This window comes from Bombina bombina, chromosome 2, assembly GCF_027579735.1.
Source record: "Bombina bombina isolate aBomBom1 chromosome 2, aBomBom1.pri, whole genome shotgun sequence".
NCBI lineage: Eukaryota > Metazoa > Chordata > Amphibia > Anura > Bombinatoridae > Bombina > Bombina bombina.
Genome location: NC_069500.1, coordinates 307,389,636 through 307,408,823, shown reverse-complemented (window position 1 = coordinate 307,408,823; position 19,188 = coordinate 307,389,636). Strand labels below are relative to the sequence as shown.

Below are 19,188 nucleotides of genomic sequence, written 5' to 3'. Positions count from 1 at the left end.
CTGCAACATCACTGGAGTGCCCAAAAGCACAAGGTGTGCAATACTCAGAGACATGGCCAAGGTAAGAAAGGCTGAAAGACGACCACCACTGAACAAGACACACAAGCTGAAATGTCAAGACTGGGCCAAGAAATATCTCAAGACTGATTTTTCTAAGGTTTTATGGACTGATGAAATGAGAGTGAGTCTTGATGGGCCAGATGGATGGGCCTGTGGCTGGATTGGCAAAGGGCAGAGAGCTCCAGTCCGACTCAGACGCCAGCAAGGTGGAGGTGGAGTACTGGTTTGGGCTGGTATTATCAAAGATGAGCTTGTGGGGCCTTTTCGGGTTGAGGATGGAGTCAAGCTCAACTCCCAGTCCTACTGCCAGTTTCTGGAAGACACCTTCTTCAAGCAGTGGTACAGGAAGAAGTCTGCATCCTTCAAGAAAACATGATTTTCATGCAGGACAATGCTCCATCACACGCGTCCAAGTACTTCACAGCGTGGCTGGCAAGAAAGGGTATAAAAGAAGAAAATCTAATGACATGGCCTCCTTGTTCACCTGATCTGAACCCCATTGAGAACCTGTGGTCCATCATCAAATGTGAGATTTACAAGGAGGGAAAACAGTACACCTCTCTGAACAGTGTCTGGGAGGCTGTGGTTGCTGCTGCACGCAATGTTGATGGTGAACAGATCAAAACACTGACAGAATCCATGGATGGCAGGCTTTTGAGTGTCCTTGCAAAGAAAGGTGGCTATATTGGTCACTGATTTGTTTTTGTTTTGTTTTTGAATGTCAGAAATGTATATTTGTGAATGTTGAGATGTTATATTGGTTTCACTGGTAAAAATAAATAATTTAAATGGGTATATATTTGTTTTTTGTTAAGTTGCCTAATAATTATGCACAGTAATAGTCACCTGCACACACAGATATCCCCCTAAAATAGCTATAACTAAAAACAAACTAAAAACTACTTCCAAAAATATTCAGCTTTGATATTAATGAGTTTTTTGGGTTCATTGAGAACATGGTTGTTGTTCAATAATAAAATTAATCCTCAAAAATACAACTTGCCTAATAATTCTGCACTCCCTGTATATATATTCCATATTCTTTTTTATTTTATTTATAATAAAGCAGTCAGTTACTGATAATGATTTGCTAGCCTCTCCTCTGAATAGTCATGTGACTTGGTCTACTACTTAGTCATGATGAAACTAACCTGTCTGCATTTGCTATAAAAATAAATATGATATATAATGAAATTATACCAAAATCATATGCAGCAGCAGCAGAACTAATGTTTTAAAAACAATGTGATCAGAAAACATTGTGCTGCTCTCCTCTGAACAGCACAATGTTTTCTGATCACATCGTTTATTAAAACATATTTGTGAGTGTCAATATTAAGTATTTATTAATAATAAAATAACGCTTTGGCCTAGATTTAGAGTTCGGCGGTAGCCTTGAAAACCAGCGTTAGAGGCTCCTAACGCTGGTTTTAGGCTACCGCCGGTATTTGGAGTCATTCAAAAAAGGGTCTAACGCTCACTTTTCAGCCGCGACTTTTCCATACCGCAGATCCCCTTACGTAAATTGCGTATCCTATCTTTTCAATGGGATCTTTCTAACTCCGGTATTTAGAGTCGTGACTGAAGTGAGCGTTAGAATTCTAACGACAAAACTCCAGCCGCAGAAAAAAGTCAGGAGTTAAGAGCTTTCTGGGCTAACGCCGGTTCATAAGGCTCTTAACTACTGTACTCTAAAGTACACTAACACCCATAAACTACCTATGTACCCCTAAACCGAGGTCCCCCCACATCGCCGCCACTCGATTCAATTTTTTTAACCCCTAATCTGCCGACCGCCAACTACGTTATACTTATGTACCCCTAATCTGCTGCCCCTAACACCGCCGACCCCTGTGTTATATTTATTAACCCCTAATCTGCCCCCCACAACGTCGCCGCCAACTACCTACAATAATTAATCCCTAATCTGCCGACCGCAAAGCGCCGCTACTTAAATTATCCTTATGTACCCCTAATCTGCTGCCCCTAACACCGCCGACCCCTATATTATATTTATTAACCCCTAATCTGCCCCCCTCAACGTCGCCTCCACCTGCCTACACTTATTAACCCCTAATCTGCCGAGCGGACCGCACCGCTACTATAATAAAGTTATTAACCCCTAATCCGCCTCACTAACCCTATAATAAATAGTATTAACCCCTAATCTGCCCTCCCTAACATCGCCGACACCTAACTTCAATTATTAACCCCTAATCTGCCGACCGGAGCTCACCGCTATTCTAATAAATGTATTAACCCCTAAAGCTAAGTCTAACCCTAACACTAACACCCCCCTAAGTTAAATATCATTTTTATCTAACGAAATAAATGAACTCTTATTAAATAAATTATTCCTATTTAAAGCTTAATACTTACCTGTAAAATAAATCCTAATATAGCTACAATATAAATTATAATTACATTGTAGCTATTTTAGGATTAATATTTATTTTACAGGCAACTTTGTAATTATTTTAACCAGGTACAATAGCTATTAAATAGTTAAGAACTATTTAATAGTTACCTAGTTAAAATAATAACAAAATTACCTGTAAAATAAATCCTAACCTAAGTTATAATTAAACCTAACATTACACTCAGAATCAAGTTCAATCCGATTGGCTGATCCAATCAGCCAATCAGATTGAGCTCGCATTCTATTGGCTGATCGGAACAGCCAATAGAATGCGAGCTCAATCTGATTGGCTGATTGGATCAGCCAATCGGATTGAACTTGATTCTGATTGGCTGATTCCATCAGCCAATCAGAATATTCCTACCTTAATTCCGATTGGCTGATAGAATCCTATCAGCCAATCGGAATTCGAGGGACGCCATCTTGGATGACGTCATTTAAAGGAACCGTCATTCGTCGTTCAGTCGTCGGCCAGGATGGATGTTCCGCGTCGGAGGTCTTCAGGATGCTGCTGCTCCGCTCCGGATGGATGACGATACAAGATGCCGCTTGGATGAAGACTTCAATCGGATGGAAGACCTCTTCTGCCCCGCTTGGATGAAGACTTCTACCGGATCATGGACATCTTCAGCCCCCCGCTTGGGCTTGGATCAGGACATCGGAGGAGCTCTTCTGGACCGATCGGTGAACCTGGTATGGTGAAGATAAGGTAGGAAGATCTTCAGGGGCTTAGTGTTAGGTTTATTTAAGGGGGGTTTGGGTTAGATTAGGGGTATGTGGATGGTGGGTTGTAATGTTGGGGGGGGGTATTGTATGTTTTTTTTTACAGGCAAAAGAGCTGAACTTCTTGGGGCATGCCCCGCAAAGGGCCCTGTTCAGGGCTGGTAAGGTAAAAGAGCTTTGAACTTTAGTAATTTAGAATAGGGTAGGGCATTTTTTTATTTTGGGGGGCTTTGTTATTTTATTAGGGGGCTTAGAGTAGGTGTAATTAGTTTAAAATTGTTGCAATATTTTTCTTATGTTTGTAAATATTTTTTTATTTTTTGTAACTTAGTTCTTTTTTATTTTTTGTACTTTAGTTAGTTCATTTCATTGTAGTTATTTGTAGATATTGTATTTAATTAATTTAATGATAGTGTAGTGTTAGGTTTATTTATAACTTAGGTTAGGATTTATTTTACAGGTAATTTTGTTATTATTTTAACTAGGTAACTATTAAATAGTTCTTAACTATTTAATAGCTATTGTACCTGGTTAAAATAATTACAAAGTTGCCTGTAAAATAAATATTAATCCTAAAATAGCTACAATGTAATTATAATTTATATTGTAGCTATATTAGGATTTATTTCACAGGTAAGTATTTAGCTTTAAATAGGAATAATTTATTTAATAAGAGTTAATTTATTTCGTTAGATAAAAATGATATTTAACTTAGGGGGGTGTTAGTGTTAGGGTTAGACTTAGCTTTAGGGGTTAATACATTTATTAGAATAGCGGTGAGCTCCGGTCGGCAGATTAGGGGTTAATAATTGAAGTTAGGTGTCGGCGATGTTAGGGAGGGCAGATTAGGGGTTAATACTATTTATTATAGGGTTAGTGAGGCGGATTAAGGGTTAATAACTTTATTATAGTAGCGGTGTGGTCCGCTCTGCCAGTGTAGGCAGGTGGGGGCGAAGTTGTGGGCGGCAGATTAGGGGTTAATAAATATAATATAGGGGTCGTTAGGGACAGCAGATTAGGGGTACATAGCTATAATGTAGGTTGCGGCGGTTTACGGAGCGGCAGATTAGGGGTTAATAATAATATGCAGGGGTCAGCGATAGCGGGGGCGGCAGATTAGAGGTTAATAAGTGTAAGGTTAGGGGTGTTTAGACTCGGGGTACATGTTAGGATGTTAGGTGCAGACGTAGGAAGTGTTTCCCCATAGCAAACAATGGGGCTGCGTTAGGAGCTGAGCGCGGCTTTTTTGCAGGTGTTAGGGTTTTTTTCAGCTCAAACAGCCCCATTGTTTCCTATGGGGGAATCGTGCACGAGCACGTTTTTGAGGCTGGCCGCGTCCGTAAGCAACTCTGGTATCGAGTGTTGCAGTAGCATTAAATTATGCTCTACGCTCCCTTTTTGGAGCCTAACGCAGCCATTCTGTGGACTCTCAATACCAGAGTTATTTTAGAGGTGCGGCCAGAAAATAGCCAGCGTTAGCTACGCGGGTCGTTACCGACAAAACTCTAAATCTAGCCGTTTGTTTGCCAATGGCCCCTGAAGCTGTGCTGTGTGCCAGTGCCTGCCCTGATGAGGCAACTCTACTACTTCTTGAGTGATGATGAAATTAAACTAAAACTAACCTTACCTAACGGTCTGCATTTGCAGCTATAAAAATAAATATATATCTTTCTTGATATCAATTGAATCAATCATATGCAGCCCCAGCCAGCATGCAGCAACAGAAATAATGTTTTAAAAACGATGCATGTGGTCAGAAAACATTGTGCTACTCTCCTCTGAACAGCACAATGTTTTCTGATCACATTGTTTATTAAAACATTTGTGAGTGTGAAGTGATACTGATTTAATTCATAATAATAACCCTTACCCTTTGTTTGCCCCACAATTTGCCCCTGAACTAAGCCGTGCTGTGTGCCAGACAGTGCCCCCTCACAAATTAGTGCCAATCTCTCACAGTCTCACTTACTAGTCTGAGTTGTCTAGTGGAAGTCTGACTATTGTTGATCACCAACACCAGCCACTGCAGTCTGCAGCCAGACCCTGGTCCAAGTCGGAGTCTGGACTCACTCACTCCTCTCCTCAGCATGTTCCAACCAACAGTCTGAGAGACAACACCGGCCAGTCCACGAGCCAAGCGACCTCTGATTCACTCACGATGAGTCACGTGTCAGCCGCGCAATGCTACCGCGCTGACTCTGTTATGGACAAGTCCTTCCCCCTCTGATACTGTGTCGGCCTCCCCAGCCAGACCCCGCCCTCTTACCGCTTCTCAGTCTCACTGTCTCAGACTGACTGACAGCAGCAGCAGCTGAGTGACAACTTCTTGAGGCAATCAGGCAACAAGAAGGTCTACTCTTGCCAGGGCCCAGCTCCTGCCTCCTTCTTTCCCGCTCAGCACTAGCAAATGTTTCAGAGCGTTGCCGCGGGTTACCATGGCAACGCTCTGAAACATTTGCTACTACTGATTTAAAACTGCTAGGGACCGGGTGCTGAAAATTATGGAAAATAAAAAGTTTGTTAAAAAAAAAAAGTGTGGAAAATAAAAAAGTTTGTTGTGCTGAAGCTGCCTGGGGCCCCCTTGAGGGTTGGACCTGCCGGGCCTGGTCGCAAGTGCGACTTCTGCACCACCGCTAGTTCCGCCCCTGTTTATAACTATCATCTCTCATCTATCTTTCTCCACTGCCTCCTGTCTTCAATCTCTCTTTGTAACACTCCCTTCTCTCTCAGGCTATGGGTATGGTGTAGATTTATTAAGCAGTGGGTGCTGCAATCTACCCCCAAAGTTTTAGGTCCGCCTGAAACTTAAATTAAGAAGCAGCGGTCTTAAGACCGCTGCTCCTTAAAGGGACAGTTCACCCAAAAACTTTCTCCCCTTTAAATTATTCCCAATGATCCTTTTTACCTGCTAGAGTGTATTAAATTGGTTGCAAGTAGCTCCTTTACTCATATTTCAGCATTTGAAATAGCTGATTTAGCTTGTGGTTTCCCAACCTATACTGAAAGTTTTGATACTGGCGTATACGCTATTGACAAGCCTAAGTAAACACAGCCAGCAGAAGAGATTACACCCTCAGTGGGGGCATGATAGTTAAGTAATAAAATGATAATATTCCATTGTTCTCTCTATGTATTGAGCTTTGGTGTTCCAGACAAATATAAGATAAGGAAGCAAGTCTGTGTACATAAAAGTGATAACGTAATGAGATCTGATATTACCTGAAGCTCAACCCATTGTAATAGGCTGTGGTTTCAAAGCACAAAACCAGCTACTTCAGATACACAAATAAACCCGAAAATGCAATTTCTCAAATATTTTATACTCTGCAGTTGGTATAACAAGTCATTTAAAATACATTTATGGAAAAACAATTTTACAGTGTACTGTCCTTTTAACTCATCCACCACCTCTGAGGTGGCGGACAGCAATCATCCCAATCGGATACGATCGGGATGATTGACACCCCCTGCTAGCGGTCGTTTGGCAGGGGCGACATTGTACAAGCATTTCACCAGAAATGCTTGTACAATGATAAATGCTAACAGCGTATGCTTTCGGAATTTATCGATGTCCTCTCAACATTTGATAAATCTAAATATATTTTCTTTACACTCTGCTTTCTTAAATCTCTTCTCTCTTTTTTTTCCTCTCCACTCATTCATAACACTATCTTTTTCACCAAAATCTGCCCCTGTTTACCCTCTCAGTTTAAAGGGACATAATACTTATATGTTAAATCACTTGAAACTGATGCAGTATAACTGTAAAATGCTGACAGGAAAATATCACCTGAGCATCTCTATGTAAAAAAGGAAGATATTTTACCTCACAATTTCCTCAGCTCAGCAGAGTAAGTTCTGTGTAAAAAGTTATACTCAGTTGTTGCTCAGCTGCAGGTAAAAAAAAAATAAAAAAAATGAAGAAAGGAACAGCAGCCAATCAGCATCAGCAGTGCTGAGGTCATGAACTCTTTTACTGTGATCTCATGAGATTTGACTTAACTCTCATGAGATTTCATAGTACACTGAATAGGGAAATAATATGAGAGTGCACAGGCTCATCCCCTAATCTGTCCCAGGACAGACACACTAAAATGCTGCTTAGAAATCCTTTACAGTGGGAGGTGGCTACTGAGGAACTTTTGAGGTAAAATATCTTTCTTTTTTACATAGAGATGTTCAGGTGATATTTTCTAGTCATCTTTTTACAGCTATACTGCATCACTTTCAAGTGTTTAAACATTTGGGTATTATGGCCCTTTAAGCACTAATGGGGTCCCTATAGTGCATTTGGGGCACTTTTAGAAAATTAACCAGATATCAGATCTAGCAAGCAATATTTAGCTCTCCACTTGTAATTTAGCCCTTTAACGTTTAGGGCCAAATGATCTAAAGTTCTTCATTCTGGAGAGATTGTCTAAGAAGTCTCGTCAGTACTGTAAGGTGCCTCAATTAATTTTTGGAAAGGCAAATTTAGCTTGTGATCTGCACATTGTGCTATGGGGGTTCTGTATATGAAACATGCATTACAATACAATGTCAAAAAATGCCCCTAAAGCTTTTGCATTATTTCTCTCCATGCCATGGTGCCATGGATCATTAGGCCCTTAGCATTTTTATTCATTTGGACAGTTTGTACAGGCTGCAAGTGTAATCTTAGAGCAAATGGAAACAGTGATTGGTGCTTACTGTGACAGGCTTACCTGACACTCAAGTGAGTGCCTATTGTGCATGCATCAATCAGAGGCTGTGTATGCTCAAAAAGTAGCAAAGGGGCGTGTTAACAGCCTCTCTCACACACACACTCTTTCACACACATTTATACAATACACACACATAAACTCTCTCTCTCTCACACACACACTCTCTCACACACACATATATATATATATATACTGTATGTATATATATATATATATATATATATATATACACACACACACACACACACACAAACTCTGTTCCTCACACACACAGATACATACTCTCTCTCTCTCTCACACACATACATATATTTTCACTCTCACACATACACTTGCAGATATATGTATTAACACACAGATACACACACTTATAATTTCACAGATACATGCACACAAAATGACAAAATGAAAAAATATGTATGTAATTTAACTATTAAACTATATATAATTAAAAAAAATGTTCAGGGAATTTGATTGTAATGAACCTTTAAAAAAAAACATAATTTATGTAAGAACTTACCTGATAAATTCATTTCTTTCATATTAGCAAGAGTCCATGAGCTAGTGACGTATGGGATATACATTCCTACCAGGAGGGGCAAAGTTTCCCAAACCTTAAAATGCCTAAAAATACACCCCTCACCACACCCACAATTCAGTTTAACGAATAGCCAAGAAGTGGGGTGATAAGAAAAAAGTGCGAAAGCATATAAAATAAGGAATTGGAATAATTGTGCTTTATACAAAAAAATCAAAACCACCACAAAAAAGGGCGGGCCTCATGGACTCTTGCTAATATGAAAGAAATGAATTTATCAGGTAAGTTCTTACATAAATTATGTTTTCTTTCATGTAATTAGCAAGAGTCCATGAGCTAGTGACGTATGGGATAATGATTACCCAAGATGTGGATCTTTCCACGCAAGAGTCACTAGAGAGGGAGGGATAAAATAAAGACAGCCAATTCCTGCTGAAAATAATCCACACCCAGAATAAAATTTTAATGAAAAAACATAAGCAGAAGATTCAAACTGAAAACACTGCCTGAAGTACGTTTCTACCAAAAACTGCTTCAAAAGAAGAAAACACAACAAAATGGTAGAATTTAGTAAAATTATGCAAAGAGGACCAAGTTGCTGCTTTGCAAATCTGATCAACCGAAGCTTCATTCCTAAACGCCCAGGAAGTAGAAACTGACCTAGTAGAATGAGCTGTAATCCTTTGAGGCGGAGTGTTACCCGACTCAACATAGGCATGATGAAATAAAGATTTCAACCAAGATGCCAAAGAAATGGCAGAAGCTTTCTGGCCTTTTCTAGAACCGGAAAAGATGACAAATAGACTAGAAGTCTTTCGGAAAGACTTAGTAGCTTCAACATAATATTACAAAGCTCTAACAGCATCCAAAGAATGCAATGATTTCTCCTTAGAATTCATAGGATCAGGACATAATGAAGGAACCATAATTTCTCTACTAATGTTGTTAGAATTCACAACCTTAGGTAAAAAATTCAAAAGAAGTTCGCAGCACCGCCTTATCCTGATGCAAAATCAGAAAAGGAGACTCACAAAAAAGAGTAGATAATTCAGAGACTCTTCTGGCAGAAGAGATGGCCAAAAGAAACAAAACTTTCCAAGAAAGTAATATAATGACCAAAGAATGCATGGGTTCAAAAGGAAGAGCTTGAAGAGCCCCCAGAACCAAATTCAAACTCCAAGGAGGAGAAATTGACTTAATGACAGGTTTTATACGAACCAAAGGTTGTACAAAACAATAAATATCAGGAAGATTAGCAAACCTTCTGTGAAAAAGAACAGAAAGAGCAGAGATTTGTCTTTCAAGGAACTTGCGGACAAACCTTTATCTAAACCATCCTGAAGAAACTGTAAAATTCTCGGTATTCAAAAAGAATGCCAAGAAAAAAAGATGAGAAAGACACTAAGAAATATAAGTCTTCCAGACTCTATAATATATCTCTCTAGATACAGATTTACGAGCCTGTCACATAGTATCAATCACAGAGTCAGAGAAACCTCTTTGACCAAGAATCAAGCGTTCAAACTCCATACCTTAAAATTAAGGTTTTGAGACAGAAAGACTGGTCTTAACGGAAGAGTCCACGGTTGGCAAGAGGCCATCCGGACAAGATCCGCATACCAAAACCTGTGAGGCCATGCTGGAGCTACCAGCAGAACAAACAAGCATTCCTTTAGAATATTGGAGAATACCCTTGGAAGAAGAACTAGAGGCGGAAAGATATAGGCAGGATGACACTTGTAAGGAAGAAATAATGCATCCACTGCCTCCGCCCGAGGATCCCGGGATCCGGACAGATACCAGGGAAGTTTCTTGTTTAGATGAGAAGCCATCAGATCTATTTCTGGGAGTTCCCACATTTGAACAATCTGAGGAAATACCTCTGGGTGAAGAGACCATTCGCCCAGGTGCAACGTTTGGCGACTGAGATAATCCGCTTTCCAATTGTCCATACCTGGGATATGAACCGCAGAGATTAGACAGGAGCTGGATTCCGCCCAAACCAAAATTCGAGATACTTCTTTCATAACCAGAGGACTGTGAGTCCCTCCTTGATGATTGATGTATGCCACAGTTGTGACATTGTCTATCTGAAAACAAATGAACAACTCTCTCTTCAGAAGAGGCCAAGACTGAAAAGCTCTGAAAATTGCACGGAGTTCCAAAATACTGATCGGAAATCTCACCTCCTGAGATTTCCAAACCACTTGTGCCATCAGATACCCCCACACAGCTCCCCAACCTGTAAGACTTGCATCTGTTGAGATTATAGTCCAGGTCGGAAGAACAAGAAGCCCCCTGAACTAAACGATGGTGATCTGTCCACCATGTCAGAGAGTGTCGTATAATCGGTTTAAAGATATTAATTGAGATATCTTTGAGTAATCCCTGCACCATTGGTTCAGCATACAGAGCTGAAGAGGTCGCATGTGAAAACGAGCAAAGGAGATCGCATCTGATGCGGCAGTCCTAAGACCTAAAATTTCCATGCATAAGGCTACCAAAGGGAATGATTGTGACTGAAGGTTTTGACAAGCTGATATCAATGTTAAACTTCTCTTGTCTGACAAGGACAGAGTCATAGACACTGAATCTATCTAGAAACCTAAAAAGGTTACCCTTGTCTGAGGAATCAATGAACTGATTAGTAAATTGAACCTCCAACCATGAACTTGAAGAAACAACACAAGTCGATACGTATGAGATTCTTCGAAAATGAGAAGACTGAGCAAATACCAAGATATCGTCCAAATAAGGAAATACCAAAACCCTGTTCTCTGATTACGGAAAGAAGGGCACCGAGAACCTTTGAAAAAAATTCTTGGAACTGAGGCTAGGCCAAACAGTAGAGCCAAAAAAACTGGTAATGCTTGTCTAAAAAGAGAATCTCAGACACTAAAAGTGATCTGGATGAATCAGAATATGCAGATGCACATCCTGTAAATCTATTGTAGACATATAATGCCCTTGCTAAACAAAAAACAGGATAGTCCTACAGTAACCATCTTGAATGTTGGTATCCTTACATAACGATTCAATATTGATAGATCCGGAACTGGTCTGAAGGAATTGACCTTCTTGGTACAATGAAGAGATAAAATAAAACCCCAGCCCCTGTTCCAGAACTGGAACTGGCATAATTACTCCAACCAACTCTAGATCTGAAACACATTTCAGAAATGCTGAGCCTTTGCTGTGTTAACTGGGACACGGGAAAGAAAAAAATCTCTTAGCAGGAGGCCTTAACTGAAGCCAATTCTGTACCTTTCTGAAACAATGTTCTGAAACCAGAGATTGAGAACGGAATTGATCCAAATTTCTTTGAAGAAAACGTAATCTGCCCCATACCAGCTGAGCTGGAAAAAGGGCCGCACCTTCATGGGTACTTAGGAGCTGGCTATAGATTTCTATAAGGCTTGGATATATTCCAAACTGGAAATAGTTTCCAAACTGATACCGCTCCTGAGGATGAAGGATCAGGCTTTTGTTCCTTGTTGTGAGGAAAGGAACAAAAAAGATTATTAGACCTAAATTTACCTTAGATTTTTTATCCTTTGGTAAAAAAGTTCCCTTCCTTCCAGAAACAATTGAAATAATAATTTAATACCCTGGAAAGAAAGGGAAAGCAAAGTTGACTTAGAAGACATATCAGCATTCCAAGTTTAATCCATAAAGCTTTTCTAGCTAAAATAGCTAGAGACATATACCTGACATCAACTCTAATGATATCAAAAGATGGTATCACCAATAAAATTATTAGCATGTTATAGAATAATAATAATGCTATAAAATTATGATCTGTTACTTGTTGCGCTAAAGCTTCTAACCAAAAAGTTGAAGCTGCAGCAACATCCGCTAAAAATATAGCAGGTCTAAGAAGATTACCTGAACATAAGTAAGCTTTTCTTAGAAAGGATTCAATTTCCCTTAAATAAAGTACTATCTGCCGTAGGAATAGTAGTACATTTAGCAGGAGTAGAGACAGCCCCATAACCTTAGGGATTTTGTCCCAAAAAAACTCTAATCTGTCAGATGGCACAGGATATAATTGCTTAAACGTTTAGAAGGAGTAAAAGAATTACCCAAATTATTCCATTCCCTGGAAATTACTTCAGAAATAGCATCAGGGAGATTAAACACTTCTGGAATAACTACAGGAGATTTAAAAACCTTATTTAAACGTTTAGATTTAGTATCAAGAGGACCAGAATCCTCTATTTCTAATGCAATTAATACTTCTTTAAATAAAGAACGAATAAATTCCATCTTGAACAAATACAAAGATTTATCAGTATCAGAATGATGATGTTCATTTAAAAATTCATCTGAAAAAAGAGAAGTTTTAAAAGACTTTTATGTAAACTAGAAGGAGAAATAACAGACATAGCCTTCTTAATGGATTTAAAAAAAAAAAAAATCTCTTATGTTTATCAGGAACACTCTGAAAATTAGATGTTGACGGAACAGCAACAGGTAATGTAACAGTACTAAAGGAAATTGTATCTGCATTAATAAGTTTGTCATGACATGCAATACAAACAACAGCTGGAGAAACAGATACCAAAAATTATAGCAGATACACTTAGCTTGGTAGCTCCAGCACTAGACAGCGATTTTCCTGTAGTATCTTCTGACTCAGATGCAACGTGAGACATCTTGCAATATGTAAGACAAAAAAACAACATATAAAGCAAAATTGATCAAATTCCTTAAATGACAGTTTCAGGAATGGGAAAAAATGCCAAAGAACAAGCTTCTAGCAACCAGAAGCAATGAAAAAATGAGACTAAAATAATGTGGAGACAAAAGCGACGCCCATATTTTTTAGCGCCAAATCAGACGCCCACATTATTTGGCGCCTAAAATGCTTTTGGCGCCAAAAATGACGCCACATCCGGAACGCCGACATTTTTGGCGCAAAATAACGTCAAAAAATGACGCAACTTCCGGCGACACGTATGACGCCGGAAACGGAAAATAATTTTTGCGCCAAAAAAGTCCGCGCCAAGAATGACGCAATAAAATGAAGCATTTTCAGCCCCCGCGAGCCTAACAGCCCACAGGGAAAAAAGAGTCAAATTTTTGAAGGTAAGAAAAAATGATTAATTCAAATGCATTATCCCAAATATGAAACTGACTGTCTGAAAATAAGGAATGTTGAACATTCTGAGTCAAGGCAAATAAATGTTTGAATACATATATTTAGAACTTTATAAACAAAGTGCCCAACCATAGCTTAGAGTGTCACAGAAAATAAGATTTACTTACCCCAGGACACTCATCTACATGTTGTAGAAAGCCAAACCAGTACTGAAACGAGAATCAGCAGAGGTAATGGTATATATAAGAGTATATCGTCGATCTGAAAAGGGAGGTAAGAGATGAATCTCTACGACCGATAACAGAGAACCTATGAAATAGACCCCGTAGAAGGAGATCACTGCATTCAAATAGGCAATACTCTCCTCACATCCCTCTGACATTCACTGCACGCTGAGAGGAAAACCGGGCTCCAACTTGCTGCGGAGCGCATATCAACGTAGAATCTAGCACAAACTTACTTCACCACCTCCATCGGAGGCAAAGTTTGTAAAACTGAATTGTGGGTGTGGTGAGGGGTGTATTTTTAGGCATTTTAAGGTTTGGGAAACTTTGCCCCTCCTGGTAGGAATGTATATCCCATACGTCACTAGCTCATGGACTCTTGCTAATTACATGAAAGAAAAGAGATAAATCAAACTAGCTCAATAAAATTTGTATTTAGAACATACACATATTTGATTGCACATACACTAAAGATACACAGGTGCATTTTTTTTTTATTGCTTCTAAACCAACTTTTAATATAACTGAGCAATGTCCACTATTTTGTCATATGACAGTGCAATTAAAAATTTAAAAATATAAATTCTTTCAGGATTTTTAAAATAAACAATACATTAGGTAAATGTTTAAGGGAATATATACTTTTGTGAGCGTGTGAAATCTCACGCACGCTTACGGAAGGACTTTAATATTTACATAATGCGCCTTAAGATAACTAATTCTTCAAGTCTGCTAACCCAACACTGTGTTAGACCTACAGAAGGAAACCTGAAGCATGGTATGAATATTTTATATTCCAATGTTCTTCACATAGAAGAAAATGTTCTTTTTTTCTTAAATAGATATTTCTATATATAGCTGATGATTTTATTGCAAAATAGATATGTATACCTATATATCTATATGAATATAAAAAGGTGTGTATATATTTATATATACAGTGGGGCAAAAAAAGTATTCAGTCAGCCACCAATTGTGCAAGTTCTCCAACTTAAGAAGATGAGAGAGGCCTGTAATGTTCATCATAGGTATACCTCAACTATGTGAGACAAAATGTGGAAACAAATCCAGACAATCACATTGTCTGATTTGGAAAGAATTTTTTTGCATATTATGGTGGAAAATAAGTATTTGGTCACCTACTAACAAGCAAGATTTTTGGCTCTCACAGACCTGTATCTTCTTCTTTAATAGGCTCCTCTGTCCTCCACTCATTACCTGTATTAATAGCACCTGTTTGAACTTGTTATCAGTATAAAAGACACCTGTCCACAACCTCAAACAGTCACACTCCAAACTCCACTATGGTGAAGACCAAAGAGCTGTCGAAGGACACCAGAAACAAATTGTAGACCTGCACCAGGCTGGGAAGACTGAATCTGCAATAGGCAAGCAGCTTGGTGTGAAGAAATCAACTGTGGGAGCAATAATTAGAAAATGGAAGACATACAAGACCACTGATAATCTCCCTCAATCTGGGGCTCCATGCAAGATCTCACCCCGTGGGGTCAAAATGATCACAAGAACGGTGAGCAAACATCCCAGAACCACACGGGGGGACCTAGTGAATGACCTGCAGAGAGCTGGGACCAACGTAACAAAGGCTACCATCAGTAACACCCTACGCCGCCAGGGACTCAGATCCTGCAGTGCCAGACGTGTCCCCCTGCTTAAGCCAGTACATGTCCAGGCCCGTCTGAAGTATGCTAGAGAGCATTTGGATGATCCAGAAGCGGATTGGGAGAATGTCATATGGTCAGCTGAAACCAAAGTAGAACTGTTTGGTAGAAACACAACTCGTCGTGTTTGGAGGAGAGAGAATGCTGAGTTGCAACCAAAGAACACCATACCTACTGTGAAGCATGGGGGTGGCAACATCATGCTTTGGGGCTGTTTCTCTGCAAAGGGAACAGGACGACTGATCCATGTACATGAAAGAATGAATGGGGCCATGTATCGTGAGATCTTGAGTGCAAACCTCCTTCCATCAGCAAGGGCATTGAAGATGAAACGTGGCCGGGTCTTTCAGCATGACAATGATCCCAAACACACCGCCCGGGCAACGAAGGAGTGGCTTCGTAAGAAGCATTTCAAGGTCCTGGAGTGGCCTAGCCAGTCTCCAGATCTCAACCCCATAGAAAACCTTTGGAGGGAGTTGAAAGTCTGTGTTGCCAGCGACAGCCCCAAAACATCACTGCTCTAGAGGAGATCTGCATGCAGGAATGGGCCAACATACCAGCAATAGTGTGTGACAACCAGTGTTCCCTCTAAGGCCAGTTTTGTGTGCAGCCCAGCAGTGAAACAGTTAACAAGAGAACCATACCTTGCCATCTGCATTGTGCAGTGTTTGCTAATTGCAGGGTGTGGTTACCTAATTAACTGTTTCACTGCTGGGCCGCACACAAAACTGGCCTTAGAGGGAACACTGGTGACAACCTTGTGAAGACTTACAGAAAACGTTTGACCTCTGTCATTGCCAACAAAGCATATATATCAAAGTATTGAGATGAACTTTTGATATTGACCAAATACTTATTTTCCACCATAATTTGCAAATAAATTCTTTCCAAATCAGACAATTTGATTGTCTGGATTTGTTTCCACATTTTGTCTCTCATAGTTGAGGTATACCTATGATGAAAATTACAGGCCTCTCTCATCTTCTTAAGTGGGAGAACTTGCACAATTGGTGGCTGACTAAATACTTTTTTGCCCCACTATATATATATATATATAAATATATATATATATATATATATATATATATATATATATATATACTGTATATATATATATATATATATATATATATATATATATATATATATATATATATATATATATATATATATATATATATATAGGAATATCTTTTTAAAAATACAAGAACATTTTCCTGTATGTGAAAAACATTGGAAAGTGAAATATGTACATTAAATACATAGTAAAACACATTCTAAAATATAAAAAAAGTGGAAAGAGCTCCATATATATATATCCATTTCCATTATAGGCCTTTTCATTCATACACCTTGTGATATACCACCATAATTTTTATTAGATAGTGTATATATGAGTGTACCACTTTATTTTAAGGTATTTATGTTGTGTTTGGTGCACATTTATTTTAACTCTTACTCTTTATGCAAGGTCTTCAGTCGAGCAAACCCGACACATGCTAATTTGTTTGCGTTTGAGTAAACGTGTTTACTTTCAACTGGTAATAAGTGCGCAAGTTAGAGTGCGCGCAATATTACTAACATTAGCGCACCTTTTGTAATCTAACTATAGAGTTGCAAGGTCGCTAGTGATTAAATTACATGCTCTATTAAATTACAATACTATAAATATACTTATATTGACATGCCACCCCAAAGATTGTACAACTGTTTTAAATTTCCAGGAAATGAATAACACCGTTTTTTTTTTTTCCATTGTAGTATGCAGATCTAGTGGGGATATATAAAGGTCCTCATGAAGAAAGTCTGTTTTTGGAGAACAAAGAGAGGATTTGTCATGAAGAGGAGTTCAAAGTCATCAAAGAGAAAATTAAGGACCTGTCACTAATGGAGAACACAGATTTTCCCATGCACTCTCCTCTGTACAAGTATAAGAGTTACATACGTAGACATCACAGCAAAAATCTCAGCCTGTTGAGTTAATAAAACCAAATGCCAACTGTGCAGACTGGCAGATTCATTTTTAAAAGACAGTCTGGTACACAATATTGATCCCCTTGTAATGCTATTTTTTTACATCTATAAAACTGACTTTTCTTTCTAAAGAGCACATTCTTTGTAGTGACATAATGGAGTGTAGTGTATCATTAGGCTTTTCTAACTAGTAGCTAGATTCCATTGTTTTAAAGCAGGACTGCCCATACTTGAGTCAAATAAGGATCTACTTTTGTGAACCATCTGTATCAGTGTGATTTATATTTGCACTTGCTAAATGGAAAGAGATCTGAGCTTGCACATATTGGTTACTGAAGTTCCTAATGTCTTTATGTTAAAGGGACATTAAGCTAACCATGTCATTAATTTTAAAGATCTATAGCTGAAACATGTTGATGTGCATTTTAGTTTCCAATTAAAACAGTTTTGCAACATAAAAAAATATACAAATCCCACCACTTCAAATATAATTTTATTGTGCAGTCATATCCAAAGATATCCAATAACCCTACAATAATATTATAAAAATAGATCAAATACAATGAGGCCCCAATACATCAATTCCCCCATACACTTTACATATATACTGGGAAAAAAAAATCACCCCAAGGAATCCCAAAGGGGCCATTGTAAATAGGACTGAATCACATGAATTAGGTTCCCTATATGTAAAGTGTCAATTGTGCTATCCACTTAATTTTGTAATCCACAATCATTAAACACTGCTGTCCTTGGGAAGCATATAAACAGCAAAGTCTGGGTGACACTCGTTTCTGGATTCGGCCCTTTCTCAAGGAGTCTGCTGTATTGGTTCACATGGTGGGGTAGATTTATTAATAGCCTAGTGGACATTATGCGCTAGTGAACTGCTTGTGCAAGGCTGCTCCATGCTCACTGCTATCAGAGGCTGTCACTCATCCCGATGGCATCAGGATGATTTCAATCCGCCACCTAAAAGGTGGCGGACAAGTTAAGAATCAGCGGTCTTACAATAAGGCTCCGAAGCAGCATGCGCTGCTTAATAAATGGACCCTGGTGCCTCTAAATAGTCCACTCCTGTTAACTGGTTGGATAAAAGTTCTATTTATATATAATCAGTTTGTAAATTAAAAATGATGCATGCTACATACTTGTTCTTAATACAGCAGTTATATATTATACTAGCTGCTTGCTTTTTGTCCTATTATTACATAGTAAATATATATAAGAAATAATGTTATTGTTTCACACTACTTTATTTATATTTTTTCTATTCAGATAAACCAAAATTATTATGCTCAACATGAATTTGTACTGATAGATCCTGATCTACCTTTTGGACACACGTGTTATTTTATATCTAAATAAATGTACTTTTTAAAGCATTGATTGGTATATTTTTGTGTGAATATTTATCCCTTACTATGGCAGACTGTACCACTGTTAATATCTTCTGGCTGTGTACCTAAGCAAAATACCGCTGCTTATGAATGAAGAATAACACTTCTTATGTTGCACAGTTTACTATTGGGGTTATCTTTGCACAAACTCTATTTTTCTACTTTCAAAATATTATTGTAAGTATTTCAAGCTTGTAAACCACATGACAAAAAAACTAATATTTGTCAGTTTTGGATTCCCTTTAAAGTGCTAGTATTGGGAAAAAAAGAAGGAAATAACTGCCCTTTAAAGCAAAATATGTTTATTTACCATAACTTTCTTTCATGTAAGTGGCAAGAGTCTATGAGCTAGTGACGTATGGGATAT

General features: G+C 38.6%; 1 protein-coding gene across 1 annotated transcript in view; it reads left to right on the top strand.

Moving 5' to 3' along the window:
* Positions 1-18,806, top strand: part of TEX43 (testis expressed 43) — a 30,551-nt gene extending 11,745 nt beyond the window's left edge. The window contains exon 3 of the mRNA XM_053700487.1: positions 17,209-18,806. Coding sequence (XP_053556462.1) covers positions 17,209-17,430 — 222 coding nt within the window. The 3' untranslated portion in view covers positions 17,431-18,806. The remainder of the gene's footprint in view (positions 1-17,208) is intronic.
* Positions 18,807-19,188: the final 382 nt, after the last annotated feature.